The sequence below is a fragment of the Solea senegalensis genome, linkage group LG10 (genome assembly GCF_019176455.1).
Source record: "Solea senegalensis isolate Sse05_10M linkage group LG10, IFAPA_SoseM_1, whole genome shotgun sequence".
NCBI lineage: Eukaryota > Metazoa > Chordata > Actinopteri > Pleuronectiformes > Soleidae > Solea > Solea senegalensis.
The window spans coordinates 16,623,797-16,648,808 of record NC_058030.1 but is presented as its reverse complement, the minus strand read 5'-3'; the positions used below and the strand labels follow the sequence as shown (position 1 = coordinate 16,648,808).

Sequence of the window (25,012 nt, the reverse complement as noted above, 5' to 3'; positions counted from 1 at the left end):
GGCCTCTCTCGTTCAGAGTGTATTTGTATGTGTAGCTGAAAACCATCACTGTGAGGACCTGTTGACGTTTTGAAGACATTCTACGGGGGTTCTGACGGACAACTTCAAAGGGCTTTATGAATGTTAAGGCTTGGTTTTAGGGTTGGTATTATAGGATTAGGTTGGTGTTACGGTAAGAATTTGAGTTAAGGTGTTGAGTCAAGATGGTTAAGGTTAGGGTAAGAGGCCAGGGAATTTCATTATGTCCATGAGTGTCCCCACAACTATAGGCACGTGTGTGTGTGTGTGTGTGTACTAAGGACACAACATGCACCACCATAGTTTGGTGTGGAGGAGCCGAGGTCCAAAAAGGAAGCTCGGTCCTAGGGAGGGAGTCACCCTCAGGAGTCAAGGATCTGGAGGTCACTGGAGACAAGCTTGTTAAATTCAACACCCGTCAGTAGGGAATGTACTGTATGCGGAGGAATGAGCAGAATCTAAAAGTAAACAGGCATTCTGTTTAAACTTTGATACTTAAAGTCATTAGTCTTGTCCACGTTTAATATGATTAATTACTGCAACAGCTGTTCTGGTTCTTGCAGCTGAACACGCACAGGATTTAGGTGTAAAGTTATGTTTAGATTCAACCTAAAATACAACTGTGTCTGAAGAGAATGTGTTGGTTTGACATGCAATTTGGTCATGAGCCAAAGCATTAGACAAACTGATATTTGGACTCAATGTGATGTGAGTGGGTGAGAAGTCAATCAGCGTCAGGACACACTGTACCAGTAACAGTGAATATCAGTTAAGTAGGTGTCAGAATGTCGGTTATATGGAGTATTAAAGGAATCTTCATTAGTTGGCTGAAAATTAAATACACAAAATCTTCTTTTCTTTTCTGATTTGTTTGAATGGTATGATTGAATACACATTGACTGCAGAATGCTTCAAAATGTTTAATAATTAAGTTTAAAGGCATAATGTAGAGCTTTATATTTGTTCACACTTTGTTCCTATTCCTTTGGACACAAAATGAAGTTATTATATATTTTGTTTCTGTTTCAGTTTAGTTGAGATTTCTTTTTGTTTACTGTTCTCATTCTCATTACTGATCTCACTTTGTTGCAACTAACGTTTATTTTCATAATTGATTAATTTGTCGGTTAATTAAGTAATCGTTTGGGCCGTAAAATGTCAGAAATTGTTAAAAAGAAATGTTGATCAGTGTTTCTTGAACCTGGAAATGATGATGTTCTCAATGTCTTTTGTCCACAAGCCAAAATAGTTCAGTAAGGATTTATTTGTTATATGGCGCAAAGAAAGGCTGAAAAATCAGAAAGCTTCTTTTAAATCTTTAAAAATCCCATATCAAAATAGCAGACGAGTAATTTAGAAGCTGTTTATTGATTATTGTTTCAGCATTACTTTGTTGTGATGTGTCAAATTCTCAGTATTTTTTTTTCTTTTAATTTACTAAATACCTTAATTCATTAATTCATTTGTGTATTACAGTCACTCCAGAAAGAAAAACCTACAAAAACACCTCACATTTGTTGACCCCCGAGTCCCCAATTTGTTATAAAGGACTCATTGGTCATCACAGACATACACAGACTTATCTGAAGCAAAACGAGGTCAATGAAAGTAAAAAGCAATGACCTTGACCAGGTGTGGCAGTCACCGTCAGCGTAGAGGAGTGGACGAGAGGAGCATACACTTCGTGCAGCCTGGAGAACAGCAGCAGCACACTGGCGTCTCCATTCCTCAGCCTTCAAGTAACTAAAAAGAACCCTGAGCAGGTGTTTCCACTCAGCTACACACCTGCAAGACAATCACTGACACACAATCACTGACACACACACAGGATCCAGGCTCTGGGGCCGTTATAACGTGTATATTCCAGTATTTATACAGTAGATGTTTCAGTCTGCTGCAAAGGTTAGACTCTGTCTGTTCATGGTTCGTTTAAATGATGCCACCATGTGTTCATTTATATGTATAACACGGGCGGCAAAGTGGATATTCATTAGGAAAATGAAGTTATTTTATATTAAACCCCCACTCTATTTGCACATGAAGTCTGCTTCACTATTGTCAGAGTAAGCACATACATTCTTCTAAGGCAGTGTTCTGGTCCTGGGGACCCACTGTCCTGCATGTTTTATATGTTTGGAATCATATAAAACATGCAGGTCCAGGATTCAGAAACACTGCATTAAACGGCGTAAATAATCCAGCAGAAACATCGTGTAGGATCCAGCTGTTTTGGAGTTTGACCTGTGATCTGTAACTATTGAAACACACTGTTGAACTGTCTAAAAAAAAGACATACGGGGGAACTGAGGCACTGTTTTTCCTGTATTTCATTGCAGCATTCTTAACAGAAATTGTTATTTTACAGCCTCCTAATATCCCATCTTATTCCTTTCACCGCGCTTCAGCGTCTGAAAATGAAGTTTAACGGCGTTCCCTTTCGATGAGCCAAACTCCATCTGTTTTGTTTGTGAGAGAAACCGCGTTTGCATTTGTACATCCTTTTCAAAGAGAGTCTTTATTAATAAAACAAAATACAGCGAGCTCTTTCAGAAACCGAAATCAACACTGAAAGTGTGTTTTGTGCAACTTTTTGATTGGAAAAAAAAAAACAACAGGAAAAAAAACACCATAATGACATTTACGCAAAGTGACTGTTTGTGCCTGTACCCTGCTGAGATGTTGGCTTCAGCACAGCACAACAATGGTCTGAATCATTAAGGCCAATGTGAGACAGACAGCGTTGCAGCAGACATGTAGATTATACACACACACACACACACACATACAAAGGGCCATTCCACAAAATTTCTCCATTAAGGCCATTAAGTCACTGATAAGGAAATGACCTCACAAACTAACGTATGGGCCTATCTCTATTCCCTTTAATGGCCCGGTGTGTACGATTTAGGCAACATTATTTCCATATGGCAGAAATGTTTTTCTTTTTTTTTGTTTTGTTTTTTTGAACAGCCTGTGAATGTTTGAGTTGTAGTTTTCCTTATTACCACATTATGAGCCCTTTATATTTACATCAGTAGCAGGTCGGCTGTCATGAAGGACCACCATTGTTTTGAAATCTGACTAATAATAAGTGAAGACCACACGTGTGGAAGGGAAGGCTGAGGTGAAAGAGATCCAGCTGCAACATGCAACTTCACAAACTGCATGTACTGATTTGTATTTAACGCTAACAATAAAGGAGGTATATATTTAATTAAATGGCTCTATGACAATGTTTCCAAGTCCTGGTCCTCTGGGGCCCTCCGCCCTGCATGTTTTACATGTTTCCCTGCTCAAACCCATCTAAAACATGCAGGGCAGAGGGCCCCCCAAGGACCAGGACTGGGAAACACTGCTCTATAACACATACGCGTCCAATCTGACTGAACCTGTGACTGAACTTGCATACGAAACTCAGAATTACACAACCCATTCTAAACGGAATGTTTTGATCACAAATGTTTCTTTGCCTGACTTTTATTATCTCACGTCGATCAGACAAGTATAACTGAGCTATTAAAGTATCCACCTCACTGGAGGTGGAGCTACAAGAGTCTAATGCTAAACAGGTCAGGAAGTAAAACTAATGGACCAAAGTCCTGCTGAAAAGAAACTCGGAATGTTATAACAGTCTGTGGTCATTCATTAAGCCTTGTTTTAGCAGTTTTCTCCCACTTGAGCACAAGATGATGATAATAATAATAATAATAATAATAATAATAATAATAAGACATGTTTTTGTTCTGGTCCCAGGCAGCACAATTACAGTTTTGTGTTTTACAGTGAGGTTTCCTTGGATTCTGGCACGACTGGTTTAAAAGTCAAGATCTCTGTGAAGGTGTGACCTGGAGAAAGAAACACAGCATCACGGAGATGAATAAAAATGTAACCGCCCATGATCATTGACAGATCTTTTTAGCATCTTTGGCTCATAATACAGCTCCTTTAGTCATCCTTACGTTTCCATTGGTCCAGTGACAGGTCTGTGTTGTCTACCGAGTGGTCGTACAGCTGTGCTTCCTTCTCCTCCTCTGGGTCTCTGAACTCGGCGAAGTAGGGCAGCGTGAGCGCCTCTGCGGCGGTCGCCCTGCTCTCCGGGTCCAGCAATAACATGTGCTCGAGTACAGACACAGCTGAGGGAGGAGCAGAGGAGACAAGAACAAAGGAAAAATCGAATCAGGCTTTGAATGCCAAGCGGACTGAAAATGACAGCTGAGCATGTCCTACCTTGTGGATTAGTTGTGGGAAACACTTTATGAAGCTCTTTTTTTTCCACCTTTGCGAGACTTTTAACGTACCTTTTGGCCTATGAGAAGAAACACAAACATTAATCGTGGAATAAATCATCGTTGTGATATGTGAAGACATACATCTTTAAGTTCTCATTTGATTGGTGTGTGTTCTGTGCTCACATCCTCAGATTCCAGTTTTGATATAAATTCCTGAGCTGGTGTTCCTGTGATCTTCATGATCTCAGTCAGCTGATCTAGGTCTGATAAATATGGGTCAAGGTTCAAAAGTATAATTCACATTTAACACATGGAAAACATCTATTCTGTACCTATGTCGTGTTCATCTTCCTGCAGGTGTGTCTAACCTGTGCTCCTCGGTGCAGGTAAGTGATTGCTGTAACTCAGAGCACCTGGACCAACTATCAACCTGCTTTTCTCTGATTCCCTGTGCCCAAAACCTGGTTTATTTATTCTGTTGTTTTGAAATCATTATTTTACACATACAGTTTTACATATTCAGTCATACACATCGTGATTTACACATTTCATATTTTAAATATTTAATTTGATTATTTAATTTGGCTAAATTCGATTTTACTGAAATATTCTCCAACTGTTAAACAACGGTGTGGTTTCCCTCTTTTTTTGTGTGTGTGTTGTTAAAAGGATACGGTCGCTGCCTTTAAAAAGAGGTTTTCCTTGCAGCATTTCCGCCATGATGCAGCCCACAGACCAAATGTCCACTGAACAGAAGACAAAAGAAACGGTAAAGAAACACCACACATGTCCAAATTTAACATGATAGACAGAACACATATAACAACACATTTTAAAATGTTGTGCTAAAAGGTGCAGTGTCTATTGCTGAGTGTTTAGCGTCTGTGCTGTAAGATTTAAGATAAGGTAGAGTGTTAAGAGGGTACCACCTAGTGGATAACACTTATCATTACTTTGTACAACAAGTCTGTTTTAAATAAATCTTTTTCAACATGCATGTAGCTGTATGTATTTATGTAAATAATTTACTACTACTACTTAGGTATCATTGACCCCGTGACCCTCATGTGGAGGATAAAGGGGTAGAAGGTGAGTGAGTGACTGAGGTATCATAAAAAGAAAAAGGCTGATTTAGGTGTAACAAAAACAAATATATCAATGGTAAATAACAGATACAGAACAACATAATGATAACAATGACAATGAAAAATAATTAACTTGGGTGTTTACAACTCAATGTCCACAAACTGAGTGATTAGACACTGTTCGACATAGAAAAAGATAGAGTTCCAGATTCTTAAAGTATTGCCATTGAAGCAATAATGAAGGTTTTTTTATTCCCAAACATAAAAATAGCAATATCTTCAATAATCCCACCTCAACATAACCTCATTTCCAATTCCCACAGGAACCTTCTCCATCTCTGCACCCACCCTCTACCTCTGGGAATTAAAATCTCCCCCCCTCTTTAATACTGTGGCTTTGATGCGGCTCTGTTTTTTTTACAAATAGCACCCTACTGTAAATCTAACGTAGAAAACCTTCATTGACCAGAAAACCTGAGAAATAAAGTGATTTTTAGGAAACTTAAAGCTCCAGTGTGTAACTTCTGTTGCCATACACTTATTTTATTCCAATTTCTTTCAACATTAGTTCCTTTAACCCTTAAAGTTAAAGTTCGGCACCGTCTCACTTTACTAGCGTAGCTGTTATGCTAGTGCCTTCCATCCATCAGTTGTGATGTAAGATGCGCCACTCTGTGTCACCACAGACACGACAAGACAACACAGCTACACTGACAAACACAGAGTGAGTCGTGTGCAGCTGATTAATCAGCGTCACGTGACCTCATTTGACATGAACTGTAGCAGACGTTTGTTTATGTTGAAAAGTTGCACGCTGCAGCTTTAATAAAGCAACACGTTTAAGCCTGCTCTTCAGAGGTTTTAAAGGTCATTAACGCAGTAGTAAATCATTTTTGAAGCAGAAGCTCAGGGAATTTTGAGTACAACAAAATGGCTTGTACTTATAGGAAGCGCTGAAGTTGACGTAACCAAAAACAACAACCATGTCTCTTTCTTTTAATTAGCTCAACATTACCAGTCTGAGTGTAGTGCATCCAGCTCAGGATGACCTCTGGAGCCCTGTACCATCGAGTCACCACATACCCCGTCATCTCGCTGTCTGCCTGCCGCGCCAATCCAAAGTCCAGTATCTGACAGAACACAAACAAGGCGGAGACAGCCACACCAACATTTACCTCACAGAGTCGTGGTGGTAACACTTCAGGTACATAACATGTAGACGAGGGGAATAGAATTCTGGTCAGTACATAAATTGTGACATCCCAGGTTGTTCACAACAGTGTAAAATAAGGTGTTGTCCTGGTTTGGGTTACCAGGGTGTGCAGCTGTACCTTGAGCTCACAGTCTTGGTTGATGGCGAGATTTCCTGGTTTGAGGTCCTGCAAAGGTTCACGTGAAAAACGGAGTCATTGTAACAAAATAGGGCGGGTATATACGTAAGCGTTAGAAAAAAAGCTCACACCTAATCTAAATTTAGATTATATGACAACTTACCCTGTGAATTATACCTGCTGAATGGATGTACTGTAAAGAAAAAGAGAGACAATATAACAAGGATTTAATCAACAAAATGATTCAAACAAAACATTTGAAATGCATTTAATTGTCACAATATCAAAGCAGATCAAGAGCTCTCCACCTTAAGACCTCTGAGCATCTGATAAACCAAATACTGAATCTTCTCTTCTGACAGTCTCTGCAGCTTCATCAACTTCCCCAGATCTGTCCCCATGAACGGCATCACCAGATAACTAAGAGGGGAAAGAAACCCCATTGTGACTTTCCATTTGGAATGAGGTAATATGGTGACACAGCATAGCAGCAGAGGCATGAACTTACAAATCACGGAATCTGTCCAGGGAGAGGTCGGCAGTAAACACATCTAACAGGCCAATCACCTGCACCAGATAAAAAATATGAGTAACTTGGAGATAATCTGAGGTCATTTGTGTCATAACTATGTTCTAATTCCATTTCAGACTCCTTGTGACTGATCTACGTTGAAAAATAAAATGCATTGGTGAGGTTGTGTCTTACATTTTCATGTTTCATGTGTTTGAGAAGCCTCAGCTCCCTGTAGGCCCGTTTGGCAAAGAGCTCAGACTGGAAAGGTCGGTACAGCTTCTTGATCGCCACTTTGGTTCCTGTTCGGGAGTCAACGGCTGAGCTGAGGGAAGGAAGGAACATACATCATTAACCTAACATTTTCTGTCAAGATTATTGTGAGGAAAAATAACTGCAACTCAGTATATTATCCTTCTTTTCCAAGTATGTTGGAAGAGAAGATGTTTAGTTTGTCCATTGTGGGCTACTGTAAAAACATGATATTCCAAAAACAGTGGCCTGGCTCATTCAGGGCTCACAAAAAAACAATAATTCATTAGATCAGGTGATTGTACATTAAATTTTTTTCTCTTTCTGTCAAATGAAAATAATTTAACCTTAACTTTACACACTGGACCTTTAAGGTATGGATGCTTCTGTCCATACAGTTTCTGTGTGGGGAATATTTGCGATTATCTGTTACTGTGCATGTTATGGGTTATTGTTAGGGTTAGTCTGTGGGATTGTGTTTGTCTGCACACGCCCTTGGTCGCATGAAAAGAAGAAGTGTCATTAAAGGCTGAAATGGACTGAATTGAATGCCCTTCATTCTGTAAGCATTCAGAAAATGTCTATTTTCTGCAAACTAATGGACTCACGTACGTCACTAAATAATGGAACAAAAACGTTGCCATGTTACAAAATGATGTATAAAAACCTAGACTACTAATGTCACAAAAACATCACCAACAACATTTGTAAACTGTTGTCCTGGAGTGACTGAAAGGATGCAGGATAGCCCAGTTTCCACTTTTCACCACTATTCACAATAAGGGAGATTCACCATGATCAACTTAAGGCCAGTGCTTTTTAGGACCAGCTGATCTGAACATGTCTGGTATGAGGAAATCATTTAAGCCACCTCCTTTGATCTGGGTAAAAAAAAAAAGAATACTTTTCTAGGTTGTGTATTTACTACTCTTATCTTCTGATCAGATTAGAAGCTCAAAAATGAAGCTACAATCAGACTCCTGCCACATCTGCTCCATCCAGCTGTGATCTTTGTCTGTGGCAGGAGGTGCCATCTCCAGCGTCAGTGTTTTCAGAGGAGTTCAAGTGTTACTAAGTCGTATTGAGTCGGTCAGAGCACTTTAGTTTCCGCCCACACTGTCAATCATTGATCACAAAGACGCAGACGGTGCCTGAAAGCAGCTCGCTGTGCAGGTTGAGTGAAACTTCAGGCACCTTCTCATTGAGTGAGCTTCACGATGGAAATCATCTTACGAGGCGACTGAAACAATGTTAAGAGTGGCTGCGATGAAGTGTCTCCATCACAATAAGGAAGTGGAGCAGCATGTGTTCAGCGGAGCGCGCACACTTTCTGTTCTTTTGTTTAGCTGCGGTGGCACAGTGCGTCTGCCTGAATGTCACCATCTGTTCCGTCTACTCTCTTTGTTACCGTGACCCTCATACATCCATTCACTCACTCACTCACTCACCCGCAGTTCCAATCTCTATCACAACAGTTCCATCCTGAGACACAGGTTTCACTTACCAAACCGTCCCGTAAGCCCCGGTCCCCACCTGCTTCAGATCCCGGTATCGCTCCGGTACTTCCCATGACGTTTTGTTGACTTCTTGTCGGGAATAACCGGGTCTGACTCGCTTAGACATTGCATTTATTTAAAAAGGGGAGGACGGAAATAGGTCAAAGTGCTGTCTTTTTTTTTTCTGGCTGTCTGTCTTTGTGCGCCGTCGGTCCTACACACCCATTGTCCCTGATAGATCCCACCTATGCGCTCACTCTCTCAGCCACATCATTGCGCTGCTCTGCGTATCAGCCGCTCAGGGCGCAGCCTGAGGTCACGCAGAGCCACTCCCGCTGGAGGTTTACAATTAAAGGTGAAAAGGAGACTGGAATGTGGGTAACTTGAGACTTCAGCCTGTCAGCATGCCTGTGAAATGCGTCGACAGGTGCGCACAGTTTGGGCAGCAGCTTTTTAAGCCTCTTATTTGAGTTGTCACGGTTTCCCTGACTGACTGTGGGTTCGTCTGTATTCCTCAGTGGCGTGGCCCTTGTTGGCTGCTCTGCTCCGGGGTAAAAGTAAAGAAATATCTGGGACTTGCTGAGACATGAGCGTCACCCGAAGACGAGCACAAGTATGTGCAAGTGAAATGCAAGTCTGTCCAGGAAATAGAACGAATACACGTGTTGTGTAAACAAACATGGCATTCTACTACGTCTCACTTCTGTCTTGTGCTAAAGCAAAAGGGAATTGATCAGTTTAAATCACCCATTTTATTATGAAGTATACTGATCTGAGCAGCAATATCTGAACTGAACAATGAGTCATGAAACAAATATGGAGGTGGACTTCCTTTAAAATAACAGGGCTGCTAAAGGTGTGCACAGAAAAAGAACACAATGTGTATTCACTGCTCATTTTATTGGGGCATTAGGTAAGTAATTATTATCATAATTACTGAGCAAAAATCAAACTCATTTCATATAAATTTCTGTCACTTGTCCATATTAATGGCTTGATTTTGATACAAGCCTGACATATACCAAGCCAACAGATTCATCCTGGTTCAAAGGGAGCAACTATTCGTTCATCCATTCATTATCTATGGGGCGAAAAGGGACCCTGGACTGGTCACCAGTCCATCACAGGCCAAACATACAGAGATAAACAATTCACTCGATCATTCGCACCTACGGTCAATTTAGAGTGTCCAGTTAAGCTCTGTAAGTGTTTGGACGGTGGGAGGAAACTGGAGAACCCAGAGAAAACCCACGCACATGCTAACTCATACAGAAAAATACCTGAGTATTTTTTTCTGTACAGTGCTAGCCACTACATAGCTTTGAGGCCACTACAGGTTACAACCAGTGCTGCGTAAAGATCCAGTTCAGAACCTCTATCGGCCCGGGATGATTTCTGAGAAATTACCATATTAATTACCACCCTGAGGTGTATGACCTTGTTTTCTCTGCTCTGCCCCACCCACTCTCTCTTACACAGAGAGAGAATACAGTGTTTCCACAGTGGTAGGTAAGTTATGTGTTGTGTATCTGTCTTTAAACGTAACGTTACTTGTTCAGACTGCATCTTGGCAACTTAATTGGAGCTGCGTGGCGAAGGTAACAGCGGCAGCTGTGATTGAAAATGCAGGCATCTAGTGAAGCAAAGGGGATTAAAATACAACCGTGAAGTCCTACTGAACATCCAGGTTTATATTTCAGCAGCAGAACCCACGTATGAAGCTATTTCTCTACTTGTGCTGTGTGCTTCTCTCTGTTCACCTGCAGCATGGAAATGTCGCCACAGACATGAACATTGCACAGTGTTATGCAGAGAAACACAGTCAAGTGGAGCTGATAGGCTTAACATTGTATGAATTCATTTGACAATTGTTTGAATATAATTAACATTCGTTTATATTCAAAATTGACCAACTACAGCTTTGGGAAGAGATGAAAACACAGTCATGAATGTTTTGATTTCCCCTTCCAACATAGTGTCACATTTGTGATATGATTTATAACAAACTTCCTCTAATGAGGTTTTAAATTAGGGGAAGTTTCTTCTTGTACTCAGCAGTACTAATGCTCATTGAACTCATTAGATAAAAGTATATAAGTGTGATAAAGTCATTTGTGTCTGTGTGCCTATACAGTTTTTGTATGACAAAAGTGGGTTCTGTCACAGGAGAAAATATTGTGCGTTTATTTTCTACGGCTTTAAGGATGAAGTGCAACCTTGTCATCCACAAACAAAGCTAAAAAAAATATTTGGTTTATGTCACAGGTGACACACCACAGGTCATCAGAATCAGACAGGTCACTGTGGGGACTTGTTGTCTGGTTCATCATTAATAGCCAACTGAACACAGAACAGACAGGGAACAAGCCAAGGGATATATATACTTTTCGTTAAACTCCCCAAATCAACTCAGACCCTGTTTGCTTTGTAGCAGCTAAAAGTCTGTGGTGAGTCGCACCTCGTGTAAACTTTCCTGACGCTGCCTGACCTGCCAAAAAGAAACAGAGTTAGCGAGAGAGGAAGCAGGAACAGTAAAGGTAAGGAATAAGCATTTTTAAAGGTCCAGTGTGTAACAATTAGGAGGGCTTATTAGCAAAAAATTTAATACACGACCCATACGTAGGTTCGTATAAGTGTATATTTGTTTTAAAATAAAAATAGTTTGGTTTTCATAGCCTTAGAATAAGCCTTCTATGTACTGGTCTGCGTTTTGATGTGGAAGCTTACTATGCAAATGAGAAAGCAAAGCCCCACCAACAGTCCAATACATAGCACAAGTGAAAGAGTGGAGGGAGAGAGAGAGAGGGTTTGCATCCTTTCTGCTATGCAAAGGCCATCAAAGTTCCCTAATGCACTTGGGAAAGGAAGGGATGAGCAGGGGAGTCTCTCATCTTTAGACGAACTTTAAGATAAATAAACTTGTTTCATTTTAGGCAGGCGCGCTAACGATCAGGAAAGTTCTTACGAAGATCATGTGACACAGATTTCATGGGCCCAAGCAGGAGGCTTGCTGTCGTAAGGAATGGGATCTCTGGCTGTGGAGACAGACGCAGCCTGCTGCTGCTGCTGCTCCTCTCCTTCATCCCTCTCTCCCTGTTCAGAGACACCTCCTCTGCCCATCCACGCAGGAAGCTCCAGACCCTGCTGCGAGGAAAAGGGCTTCTCCAGAACCTTGAGGACCCGCTGGACCTGCGACGCAGAGAGGAAATGAGAGAGGAAAGTGAAACACTGGAGTTGAACGGAGAAAACGGGAACTGAGTTTAACTAAGTCTGTTCTAATATAATTAATAATATTATTATTACTGTTAATAAATCACAGTTGATGTGCTGTAGAAACACATTTCTTTTAGCCTCATGCCAGAACAGATTTGAGACTCACTTCAGAAAAGTCTCCATTCTCAGCAGCTTCTATTGCATTCTGGGCAATGTAGTTCCTGAGTATGACACGAGGGTTGGTGCTGTCCATTACCCGCACCCTCTGCTCCTGCACAGCCTGCACATCACTCTGTCCCTCCAACTCGCGAGCCAGACGCTTCCTGCGGCAGTGACATCATCAAACATTCAGAGTTACAGTAATGGAACAATGTCCGACTCAACGCTCCATTTCCTCCTCCGTCTCTCTGTCCACCCCCTTTATCAGTCACACTTCCACCCATCACCATCGACCCAGGAAAAAATTTACTCCCCTCATCCTGTGCACTTGATTTACTATATTCCACGGCTACTTGGTCTTCCCTCCTTTGTCTCACCTGTAGCATGTGATCCACTGGGTCCACTCCTCACTCTGTTTGTTTTTCAGCTCTTCCTGGCTGGTCTCCATCAGATCTTTCAGTCTGCTGAGTTTGTCCAGCTGCTTCGATAATGTCCTCCTGTCTGAAATCATCTGGAACAGTGCGGGGTTGCTCTGCGCCATAGACAGCAGCATCGCCAGCTCACTGTCAAACAGGGGACAGACAGTAATTCAAAAATTTTACTGTCATTGCTGGAGAAAGCGGAGAGACTAAGCTGGATGCAGTCGATCCAGATTGTATCTGTTGTTAATATGATTGAAGGGGAAATGACGTAATGTGACAAATGAGATGATAGATATGATGTGTTTATGTAACGTTCACTGACTTTGTTTACATGTGTTGATTAGATTAGACAGGAAATAAGATAACAGGTTTAAATACGGTATTCTGATTCCAAATTCTGTGTTTACATCTGGCTTGGACGGTAATCAGGTTTCATACAAAATGATGTTTTGCACATTGTACACAGAGCTGGATCCTTATCTGCTGTGTGACTGTGACATTGTTACTTTCCATTCAGGGCAGTCAGGGAACAGGTATGTAGGTCATTTCAGAACTAAAACACACTGGTTAGTGGCGAGTTTCAGTGGCCTGATCAAATCAAAATCTTAACAATGAAATCTTGAAACTGGCCGGCATGAGTCAACACTTGAGTTCCAGTGAAGACAAAGACTTTGATGTTGTGCTACCTTGTGCAGTATTTTCCCCTCTGCTCTATGGAGCCATCTTTAAACTCTTTAAAGTCTTCTGAAGTACAACTTTAAGGTTTTGATCATGTCTGACACTAGACCTTTCAGAAACATTACTCAAAATGCCTTGAGGTGTAATATGTCAGAATTAGCTGTGTTATATTTTACAGCTTGATCTTCATCAAGTGACCGAAAACAATAATTGTCAATTTAAGACACCTCAAACTAATGTATTGCAATGCAGTAGTTCTGCCTTTCACCCATTTCCAATACAGCATTATTGTACTATGCCAATGTCAAACAAGACACATAAAGTCCCACTAGTGGTAACCAAAAGTTAACATGGGCATCAGTTCAATCAAGGTCAAAGGTTTGAAAATGAGACCAATCTATTTAGTACAGAATAAAGCCTGCTCACCGTGGATCCATCGTAGGTTTGTTAGCAGCCTTTAGCTCCTCTAAGGAGGCACACTGCTCAAGCAGGAGCTCTGTGGCTTTCTTAACAAGATCCGTCTCTCCTTCACTTTCACCCCCTGAGGGACAGGAAATGTGACTCAAGCTGCGGAAGGTGTTTGTGAAGTCAGCACCTATAGGAGAGAGACAATAACCGTGCTGTTATTAGGTGATAATATCTCTCATGTTGTATGCGCTCGAAAATATCTATGTAGTTTCTCTCAAACTCGATTCAAAGTACGGCAGTACACTGGAATACTTTCTAACTCTTACGCCACCTGTGTTGTGCATGGTCTGCAGCAACTCTGTGATCAGCATTTCATCCTCAGGCTCCTCCTTTGTCAACAAGCCCAGTTTTTTCCTCATGTTATCAAGGTAGAAGCCATTATACAGATCCAGGTACTCATCCAAAACACTCTCAGCCCGGTCTGGTGGTAGCTCCGGGGCAAGAGCCTCTGCTAGCTTCACCAGGTTCCACCTGCAGATAGCCGGCTGTGCCTGGTAGGAGTAACGGCCGGAGTTATCAGAAGCATTGCAGATGAAATCAGGGTCAAACCTGAAAGAGGCAAGCAGGGACATTGCTATAATCACTGTATGATCATATACTGCTGCATGCAAACCTATCAAAGCTATAAACAATCAGAATATCTCCCCAAGTGTCTGACCTGTCCATGAAGCCATATGGACCATAGTCCATCGTGAGTCCCAGGATGCTCATGTTGTCTGTGTTCAGCACTCCATGACAGAAACCTATACACTGCCACTGTGCCACGAGTCGAGCTGTGCGAAGCATCACCTGCGAACAATGTAGAACATTCTAATAAAGATCCAAACAAATCTCATTCCAGACAACAGTCAAGGAGAATGGATGACATCTTATTTTATTTTATTTATTAGATGATAAAAATTCTGTGTCCAGCTCTATTAATATCTTAATCCCAAATAAATGACACATTCATTGACCTTCTGCAGAACCTCAACAGGATAAAATGATTCTGTTGCTAAATTGGAGTCACTCATTAGCTGACCTCTCTGAAGAAAGCCACGTTTCTCTCCACTCGGTCAGGATAATTCTGCTGGATCTCTGGGTAAAACATCTCAATGATATAATCCATCATCTGACTTCGAATTTCATCACGTCCATAGCTGGGACCCTGACGGCCTGTGAACTCATCTGCCTGCTTGAAGATTTCAAAGGATCCAAACCTGACAAGGCCAATCACAGCAAATATAAAACATTCATCTCAAGAAGTGTGAACACCCATGATAGATTAAGATAGAAGAAAGAGAATGTACACTCACCTGAAAAAGGTGGGAGCGATGCGGAGGACCACAGAACATTTCTCATGGCAAGCATTTCCACTATAGTAAACATCCCGTACAACCGTGCTGTCAGAGGTCACTATTGAGCCTGCTCTTGTGGTGGGAACACCCAGAAAGAACATGGCCTCGCTGCACAGGAACTCCCTTATACTGGAGCGCAAGACCTTGCGGCCATCAGCTTGTCTGTGTAGAGAACATGGATGCAGAAGTTAAATATCAAAAAGTAACCTTTAAACCTAATGTGTTTATGCTTGTGAGCAGCATAGCTTAGAAAGTCAAGAGCAGCTTTTGATTAACTATTTTAAGAATGTAGGTTATGGCCCAAGTAAGAAATTATTAGACTGGGCTGGTGACCCAGACCCAGACCCAGATCCATCATTTTATTTAAAAACAATTGAGTTTTTGTGTAAATGTCACAAATGAACGAAACTCTAGTACCTATAGATCTATGTTACTGAGTAATTTGGACTCAAGATCCAGATCTGAAAAACGAAAAAAGAAAATCGTTCCCGATTTCAAGTTTGCTCTCAGATGTGAATTGAAGTCTCACGTTACAGATTCAAAATAGACTTTCTCAAAACAATTTCAGTGTTTTGACACTATGGGACTTTAAGTTTTTAAAAGGTTGACATTTTTGACATTATAGAAACTCTTCCAATAACAATAAATGCAAACTTTCAAAAAGTGACATACAGGCAGCATGTACCTGGAATAAGGAGTCATTCCTGCTCCCTTCACTTGAATCTCCCACCGGCCGTTAGGGTTCTCCCGCAGGAGTTCGGGTTCCTGGCCGGGTGGCGCCTTCACCTCTCCCAGGTAACAGGCCGCTCCGTCGCCCAGTTGCCCGGCGAACTGTCCGAACTGGTGGCCACAGTAGCAGTGTGCGGCTGGCTCGGATCCAGGCATTACTCTGGAGCCGCTTAGATACTCGGGTCCCAGCGGATCGTCCATAACCTCGTCTCCACGCAACCCCACTAGCGCAAGGGCTTCATGCGACACAGCCACGAAACGAGGCTTGGTCAACGGCTGTGGCTTCACCCGGGAGAAACAGGCTCCTTTCACCTGCCGAACACCCGGCTCCTCTGACGGGTCCAATGGCAATTTTCTGAGGGCGACGTTGTCAAAGTCGAGCCGCTCCAATGCGGAACGACTCATAGCCAGACCCATGTCATTCATACCGACCGAGCAGAGGAGTCTAAAAGCCGACACAACGGGGACAAAGATGCGTGACGGTCGCAGTCGCGGTCCTAAATAAGCCATCCAACCTCTGCCATCGGTGTTTTTAGACCGTGGCGCAGTTAGACAGTTCGCAAATCACGCTTTCCTAATCCTGTAAGGCACACCGGATGTTTACTAGACAAACCGTGTTGCATTAATATGTGTCCGACCGGCAGCAAGCAGAAAACCCGGAAATACATCCAGGCATGAGAAGGTCAGGTCTCCATGTTAATTACAGAGCAATTGCGGCGTGCAATTCAGACAGTAACAACACGAGATTTCTTCACACACTAAATACTATAGAATAGGTCTATTTTTTACATAATAGTTAACTTGTTGGAGGAATTTTGATTTAACACTGTTGTTATGTGTTGTAATATTTGTTTTTATACATTGTCTTTTTCTTAGTAGGAATAATATGGATGTGCATTTCTGTAACACACCTCACTGTCAGACTTTAATTGTACCAAGCATGCATCATGAAGAAAAAGACATGGGCTATTCGAGGCAAATATATTTTATCTACTTTAAACTTTTTTTATAATTCATGACACAATTTGGGATTCCATGTTTGGTTTTGTAACAATAACAACAATAGGAAACAAAAAACAATTCTACGACAAATAAAAGGCATTCAAACTGCTTTCTTGGCCACTCGGAAAGGTTAGGTAGATCAAATATTCAGAAATACTGGAACAGGCAGACACACACGCATTTCAATCTGATTGCATTTTCCTGCTGAGGGCCTGAGAGACTTGACCACATCTGTCATTCATGTTCTCACTATATACATATATGTTATTATATATATATATATATTAATACAATTTATCTATGGAAGACATGGAAGAATAATTTGCAAGTGGTCTAATTAATCAAACAATCATTCCCTTGTAAATTCATCAGATCATTTCACATTCACATATCTCATATATACATCTAATGATGCAGAAGTTTAAATTAAATGCAGGAAAACCAGGACATTGGTGTTGGTATGACTTTGTAACCATATCATCCATCTAGACCTTTGAACTTACTGGGACATCTAAAGCACAATGCATCCAGTTCTAACACGTGCATTAATAAACTCTGCACAGAGGACACAGATCATTATGGGTAATAACATGCCTCAGCAGAAGCAATCTGAGGGTTAAAGGCAGCAGTGATAGTAGTGTAAGGCTTAACCTCCCAACTCAAACCAACCCACATTGTCCATTTCCTTCATAATGGTCAAAATATGTCCACTACGTATTTCCCTTGATAGAAAATCATGTCAACAACTTAAAACTTTTAAAATCCATCTATTCAACCAATCCCTTGTTCCCATTTTACAATCAGACCAGGAAGTGAGTATGCATATATCATATGAGATCAAACAGCTGATGTGCTTAAAGTCTGATGTTCTCATGTGAATGTTTTTGGAGATGGCTTTCCATTTATGGTGCATATTTTTGTGTCAAGAATGAAGGTGCCCGATACTGGAGGTACAATCGAATATAAAAATCACACTGTTGATGATTGTGAGGCACATTTAAGCTTGTCCTGTGTCAGAGATCTGTTAAACAACATACAGTATGAGTGACTACACAATTAACAGGCTGTTGTATTGTTTAACTGATGCCAAAAAATGTTAACAGATGTCTGCATTTAGGTCAATAATATCTATCTAGTTTTTCAACCAAATGTCATATGAATAAATGAAAGATTATTACAAAGTTGCATTGACAATTTGGTTGTTGTATCTGTACAACAACACATTTTTGCCATTCAGTTCAGTTAACAATTAGCCCTTACAGCTGCAATATGAGGCACTTGATGTGGACAGGGCTTTATGCATAAGATATTTCATTATAATTTTGTGAGTGAGAATTGAAACATATAGATCTAAGGTACTGGATTAAAAAGAAAAAAACAAACAAGTAAATTATAGACAACCCTCCAATTCAGACATTTGTTAACATTTACCAGGAGTCATTCTATCTGCAAACTTTAAAAACTGATGGATGTTGCTATTTTATTTACCCTCCCATAGACTGCATGTAAAATACAAGATTCTGATATGCTGGACTTGAATTGTGCCAATAACCTAACATGCTGGCAGGACACAAGAATAGAGGAAGGTACAAGTAAACCGCATTAGGAAAATGTGCCTCTCGGATAAAGTGGATCTATTATATCATATCAGGACAGGTAATGGAAGATGTTTTTCAAATCAAACATGTTTGTAATCCACTGTCATGGATTAAGGGGGAAATTATCTTTTCAAAAGGAAATATTGGCATTTGTAAACATGAAAAAATGCAGGCTTTGCACAAAATATGATTAAAAAAAAAAAGAAGAAAAAAAAAAGAGTACTGTCATGGTATCTTTGGCAGTACAGCCCTGCTGTGTCTACAGGGACATCAATACCAGATGGGAGGCTCTAAACCCCATGAGGTCCATGTTAGTTCATTGTGTTGGCTGGCAATCAGTTCCTCCAGCCTCACCTCCCGTTTTTTAAGGCCACAAGTGATCAATGCATTGTTTTTTCATGAATCAAAGGTCGTGTCACTGATGGCATGGTCAAGCAGGGGGTGGTGGTCGCAGAGTCTTCACTACTGATTGAATAGCCGGTAAAGACAGTAAGGTTCTACCCAAACTTCCTCCTGCACGGTAGCAGGCATATCCCAGCATTCCCATCATGACGCCCTTTACGACTGTGCGCATCACCCAGCCAAAACGTGAGGGAGGTGCAACACTGAGGAAGAGACAGAGATACACACGGCCCAGCTGTTTTAGTGTCACATCAAACACAATCACAGTGAGGGTGTACTACTGAATATCCATAACGTGTCACACTCAAAACAAGATTAACATACCTCATGATTTCATGAATGTTAAGCTGCTTCTCCCAGTTTTTTTCTATGCCAGGAACATGACCCATGCCTACGACCCCCACTACCACAGCAGGCACTTCTGCAAAACATCAGACAGGTACACTCAAATATCAGCATTTTCACTAGCATTTAAACTATTGCTCTTGGACCAGTTCATAAAGCTGTGAGCGAGAGTCTTGTCACCACATTTATTGGAGTAACCAACAATGCTGCAGCTACAACATAGCACAGCAACATAACTAAACAAGGAAGACAGCTTGCTCTCTAATGTGGACGACCTCTCGTTACCATCATGCCATCATCCCAGCAATGCAGTTGATGCATCTCCCTTCCGGATACGTCGGAAAATAATCATGCAACATTTGATTAGATGGCAACTGTTTACCTGATTAAACACTTAAGTGTTGATTTCAATGTCTTGTTCGCTTTAATTAGGCAACCATTGAACATAATGTGATGACAGAAGTCTCCCGAAAGGGGAAACAAAAGAATTGTACGGAGGAAAATAAAGCAGTTCCAAAAGTGAAAAATTACAAACGAGATATACAATTCAAACCAATTAAAGGTACTATGTAATTATGTAGTATCACATCATGTATATTTCTTACATACTGTAGATGCACACCAGGACAGTATGAAAGTAACTGGAAGATGAACCAAATATGTCACCAAAGATGTGATTAATAATTAATTGACAAAAGCAATACTCACTCTGGGCATTAGGGGGGGCCTCCACACAACGTGTAGCCTGGCGGAGCGTGTGTGTGAGGTAGATGTCTCTTTCAGCCACAATGGTCTGATGGAGAGCGGGAAACTCACCGATCATCTCCAACATGGTCTGTTCCAGCAGGTCTTTCTGTTTGCACTTCTCTACGTCCTCTTTACTGAAACACAACGACACACAGTCAAACACAGTCAGCTGGAGACAAGTCATACCTTCACATTTAAACATTTAAACATTAATTACACTTAACATTTGAACATTTAATTAAATGCAGTTTTGCTAGATTAACATAATGGTGTTATTTATTTTGACTGTTTATCACACCGTAACATAAACAAACATTCACATTTTTGCCATCCAATCTTTTTATAAAGGCAATAAACTTCTGTCTTGTCTGTTAATTGCATAACTTACTAAGGGCACTATTGTGTACAGTGCCGACTTTGGCAGTGTTTGGATAAGAAGTGCAAGCGATACCAGTAGAAATGTGACAGGCACATCGCTAAAAGAGCAACTTCCATCCTCGCTAACACAACAATACACACAAAACATTTACGGAGGGGTTTATTGGCAGAATTTGAACAAACTACCCATATGTATGTTTGTATAATGGAATAAGGCTTTTACAGTATATGCACTTCAGGAAAGGGCCTTGCTTTCTAGAGGCTGCCATCAGCCTGAAAGAACAAATCGACCAGAGTGTGTGTTCAGCGCTTTGAGGTGGAAGCTTACTACACAAATGAGGGACAGTGGCTTTGAGTGAGTTAAGACCACTGTAGTTTCCTGATGCACTTGATAAAGGAAGTGGTAATTGAAGGAGTCCTCAGTTTGTTGCAATCAGTAGTCTCACCATTAGATGGAAATAATTCATATACACTAAACATTTCTTTTCAATAAATACCCAGATACTTATCTGTTGGTACATTCGGGTACATTCAACTGTTTACTTCTTACACATAACAGTTGAATATACCAGCAGAACTAAAGCTTAATCTAAGTTACTTTGAAAGATGTACATATAATCTCTTTATGCAATACTGTAGTTCTGATTAGAATCAGATATGATAGACATCAGCACTATGTGTGGGTGCGCATTAGAACAAGTAAGATTATCTTTTACCTGATTGGGTCTGACAGGAAACATAGACCCCAGGCCAGACGCGCCTTCTGCCACAGACTGAGAGCAGCAATAGCCCTTTTGAAGGTCACTGGGATCGGCCTGTCCCCAAGATGAAATTTACAGAAGGGCACCTGTCCAGCCTGTGTGGAAGGAAAGACTTGGATTAAAAAGGAGAACATAAAAATAAAAAACGGATCAACTACTTTCTTTCTTATTTGTGTATGTTTTACCTCCTTAAAGGCCTCCCTGAACTCTCCTCCAGGAGCCATTCCCAGCTGCTCTGTGATGTGAGCTGAAACTTTGAGCAGGAGAATCTGCATCAGGCCAGACATCAGCCCATTCTGTCAAACACAGCAGTCAACGAGAAAACTTAGTTTAGGAACTAAAAAACTGTGCTATATATTTCACATCAACAATGAGTGTACAACTTTTCTATCATATCACCATCATTATTTGTCTATCTTTCTGAAACCCTGACCTGTTTGATGGCCTGCTGAACCTTATCCAGGTTGATGTCTTTGGCTTCCTTCAGTAGTGTACTCTCGTCCATCTTCAACATAGACACCCTGTACTGACACAGCTCCACCACCACCACGTCTGGCTGCACCGCACGGATCGTCTGTTTGAGAGAAATAGAGAAATAGCAGCGGGGATATAAGATAAGAGGCAGAATAGGAGAGAGTAAGTGGGTGAGAGGGAGCCAAATGAAGATTAAGCATTGAAAAAGTTAATGAGCTTTCGGTAAACGTTAAGAGTCAGACAAAACAATCAATGTAGAAGAAAGAAGACAAGTTTATGCTGTGCAAAATAGGAATGCCAAGCTAATTATAGTATTCACAGACGACTAATCGTCATTTCAAGGTACTACTCTGTAGCATTTGTCCCCTTTCACCCATTTTTTCCACTGACATCTAACTATCACATCTTAGACGGGCGTGAATGCGTTTCTGTACAAATTCAATAAAAATTCTCCTGTGAGTTCTCATTGGCTCACCGTGGCCACGTCCTTTTTGCTGCTGTCACTGAAATGTGCAGTGCCCACCAGGTACAGGAGGCTGCCATCAGGGGCAGTGAGACACGTCACCGTCTCTGGAAGCTCAGGAGACGACTGGCGCCGCCGAGCTCGCATCTGCCAAATCAGCTCCACCGCTTCACTATCGGCTTGACATAGACAACACAAATGCATGAAGTTTAGGTAAAAGAGATGTCAATTAAAATAATAAATAAATATACATATATATTGTGGGGAAAAAATCTTGTTAAATGTATTTTGTGTCTGTATTTCAACATGTTTTAATGTGTCAATGATAAGAGAAGAATGATTTTTCAACTCCAGACAGGTATGTGAGCCTGGGAAATAAATCTGTGGTTTCTGTGAAGCACATGTATTTGCATCAGGACTAATTTCCATCTTGAGCAATGTAAAGTGATTATCTGGGAATGAGAAACCACCGCATCAGATAGTTGCACCACACAGTATTTAAAACACTAAATAAAAGATAAGATGTGGTAAAGTTTATACAATGTATTGGTTGGAAAGATTTGTATGTATCCACTTGAGTACATACTGTACATTTGTCAGAATAAACTTATAAAATCTATATAAAATAAATAACATGTAAAAATACAAAGAAAAAATGTAATTGAAAAAAGAGAAACATAACTTGTAAAACTCATAACAATCATAGTCATATATTAGTTACATAACAAACAGGGTTTACTAAGTGTTAATTCCTCCTCATCATCATAAAGCAAATTCCTCATACTAGTCACAAACAGATTGGTAGGCCCCATTATTTTTTTAAGCACATCTTGCTTCAGCATCAGCATTTGTTCCAACCAGTAACCAATGGGTGTTTTTTTCAGAATAATATAATTGCTCTTTTATCATGTAGGAGACACATAGCTATAATTATGTGTTCATTCAACCAATGGCTTTTTTAGGGGGTATTACACCATCTTTCAAATGAAGTACAGCATACACCCTGTATTTATAAAACAGCTTACAGACTTCTGGAGGGATGCATGGCAGTTCCTCTTCTGCTGGGCCGACTGACTCATCCTGTGGCACAGCAAAACAAAAGCAAACAATATCTTAGACAGTGGGTGCAGTCGGAGACTATACCTGCTATCTTGAGCAATACGTGCACACAATTAGGCCACTGTTCAGGAATAATTGCTGAAAAGCAACCACAGGTACAACATGATGTTTCATATACAAACTGCCCAGTGTGTCCCCAGACTCCCCACCCACAAACACAGGTTCATTTAGACAGCCTTAGTGCTCGCCTTAATTCCTAAACCTTAACATAATCACAATCAACATCTTAATTCCAACTTTAACTAACTCCTCAGAAATTAGATTCTGTCTCATTAGGAAGAGGCTTTGGTCTCTGTGAGGACTGCTGGTCTGAGAAAAGTCAGTGTTTATGCCAGAAATGACTCCTACAGGATTCAGCAGTTGTTTGGTCCAAAACAAAATCAGCGCTTTCTACAACTTCAAAATGCTGACATCTACAAATGTCTTGTTTTGACTACAAATCAATGACATTCAGCTTACTGAACTAATACTCAAACAGATTAAAATGGTTGTTGCTGCAGCCGTTTCTCTCACTCATTGACGCACACACAAAGTTATTCTTTCACGAACCTCTGAGTTGTTGTCTTGGTCCATGTTTGAAGCACTGAAAGCTGCGTGTGACAGAATGAGACACAGTGAGGACATCCGTTCACACCATGAAGTCACTCTCACACACACACACACACACACACACAGTGTTGACAGAGCACACTGCTATGCTGCAGCGTCACTGAATGACCGCTGACGATGCTTTTAGAGTGAAGTGAAAGAGCTGCCGCCGTGGATAAAAACGCTAAAACATGTGTGGGTCAACTGCTTGATGTAATTGAGCCGAAACGCAAACATACACAGGCTGAATTCGAGTGTTTCCACCGGGGAAACACGTCTACGACCTAGCTAGCAGCTGTTAACTTCTCGGGGGTTTTACGTTTACCGAAAGCTCATCGGAGTGGCTAGCTACCAACAGCTAACTAACTCAAGCTAATGCAGCCTGGCAAGTCGGGGTAGATTTTGGTCACAGATACACATTAAAATTACATGATCCTCCAACAAAGCTGTCGCTGTCACATATAATAGATTTTGTTAAATACATGATACTTGTCTACGAGGGAAAATCTACTTACTGAACAAGCTGTCAGCCCGCCTGTCTGTCAGTGTGCTCCTGCCTTGGGGTTGCCAGGTCCTCAAAACCAGAATGCAAATACACCGCTGCCATACATCCAACAGCATTCATATCACTACCAAACAAATAAAGCGTAACTGCGGTCCTAAAAGGATCTTTAATAATTACACATTATTATGCCTGTATGCTATTCTTATTATGTCATATGCAGTTACTGTACAAAAATTACCCTTGAATGTAAAAGTGGTTGTGAATTGGAATGCTACTCTTTTGACTAAAACGAGTGCATGTATCTACAGTAAATGCACATGACAAAAGAGCGGTTTAGCGTAAATAGGCCATTATATACAAATATTTATTTTAAAAAAAAGAAAAGAAAGTCAAATAACCCACTGTAATACTTCAAAGGTAGCCCAGTTCCACGGGAAAACAGCAGAACTGGCAACCATGTTCAGTTCCTCGCAAGTACATTACAGTGTTTGGCGAATGACAGCAGCAGTGCATTCTGGTACATATAGTCATTCATTATAAGGAAATACTAGAGAAGCACATTTTTTATTTATTTTTTATTACAAAGACAGAGTGTTTTTTATTACTATTTCTTTGCACTCGCATATTTTACACATTTCAATCAAAGTCTGCACTCTAATCTCCACATTTCCACAATAATTTAAACCATCAGAGGTTTATCTC

General features: G+C 40.8%; 3 protein-coding genes across 3 annotated transcripts; all 3 read right to left on the bottom strand.

Moving 5' to 3' along the window:
- Nucleotides 1-3,751: 3,751 nt before the first annotated feature.
- mapk12a (mitogen-activated protein kinase 12a) lies at nucleotides 3,752-9,549 on the bottom strand. The gene is made up of 12 exons (XM_044035899.1): nucleotides 8,931-9,549; nucleotides 7,370-7,499; nucleotides 7,172-7,230; nucleotides 6,972-7,083; nucleotides 6,827-6,856; nucleotides 6,664-6,711; nucleotides 6,348-6,462; nucleotides 4,922-4,993; nucleotides 4,431-4,510; nucleotides 4,246-4,324; nucleotides 3,978-4,151; nucleotides 3,752-3,863 (listed from the first exon to the last, which is right to left on the bottom strand). The coding sequence occupies exons 1-12, from the start codon at nucleotides 9,047-9,049 to the stop codon at nucleotides 3,796-3,798; spliced, it is 1,086 nt and encodes a 361-aa protein (XP_043891834.1). The 5' UTR covers nucleotides 9,050-9,549; the 3' UTR covers nucleotides 3,752-3,795.
- Nucleotides 9,550-9,803: 254 nt separating this feature from the next.
- selenoo1 (selenoprotein O1) lies at nucleotides 9,804-16,536 on the bottom strand. The gene is made up of 9 exons (XM_044035898.1): nucleotides 15,885-16,536; nucleotides 15,158-15,361; nucleotides 14,884-15,061; nucleotides 14,521-14,651; nucleotides 14,134-14,411; nucleotides 13,821-13,989; nucleotides 12,672-12,857; nucleotides 12,302-12,458; nucleotides 9,804-12,111 (listed from the first exon to the last, which is right to left on the bottom strand). The coding sequence occupies exons 1-9, from the start codon at nucleotides 16,436-16,438 to the stop codon at nucleotides 11,884-11,886; spliced, it is 2,085 nt and encodes a 694-aa protein (XP_043891833.1). The 5' UTR covers nucleotides 16,439-16,536; the 3' UTR covers nucleotides 9,804-11,883.
- Nucleotides 16,537-16,897: 361 nt separating this feature from the next.
- trabd (TraB domain containing) lies at nucleotides 16,898-24,371 on the bottom strand. Its single transcript, XM_044035900.1, has 10 exons — nucleotides 24,321-24,371; nucleotides 23,767-23,807; nucleotides 23,124-23,178; nucleotides 22,111-22,277; nucleotides 21,595-21,735; nucleotides 21,347-21,457; nucleotides 21,117-21,256; nucleotides 19,984-20,156; nucleotides 19,255-19,351; nucleotides 16,898-19,133 (listed from the first exon to the last, which is right to left on the bottom strand). Exons 2-10 carry the CDS (start codon nucleotides 23,788-23,790, stop codon nucleotides 18,959-18,961), a joined length of 1,083 nt encoding a protein of 360 aa, XP_043891835.1. The 5' UTR covers nucleotides 23,791-23,807; nucleotides 24,321-24,371; the 3' UTR covers nucleotides 16,898-18,958.
- Nucleotides 24,372-25,012: the final 641 nt, after the last annotated feature.

Excerpts from the sequence above, each read along its gene's own strand:
- mapk12a (XM_044035899.1), bottom strand. The coding sequence starts at position 9,049 with ATGTCTAAGCGAGTCAGACCCGGTTATTCCCGACAAGAAGTCAACAAA. Across the intron at positions 4,994-6,347 it reads GATGCACTACACTCAGACTG|TGGACATTTGGTCTGTGGGC; the intron begins GTAATGTTGAGC and ends TCTTCTGTTCAG. Across the intron at positions 4,152-4,245 it reads TCCCACAACTAATCCACAAG|CTGTGTCTGTACTCGAGCAC; the intron begins GTAGGACATGCT and ends CTCCTCCCTCAG.
- trabd (XM_044035900.1), bottom strand. The coding sequence starts at position 23,790 with ATGGACCAAGACAACAACTCAGAG. Across the intron at positions 23,179-23,766 it reads ACCAAGACAACAACTCAGAG|GATGAGTCAGTCGGCCCAGC; the intron begins GTTCGTGAAAGA and ends GCTGTGCCACAG. Across the intron at positions 21,736-22,110 it reads GCAAAAAGGACGTGGCCACG|ACGATCCGTGCGGTGCAGCC; the intron begins GTGAGCCAATGA and ends TCTCTCAAACAG.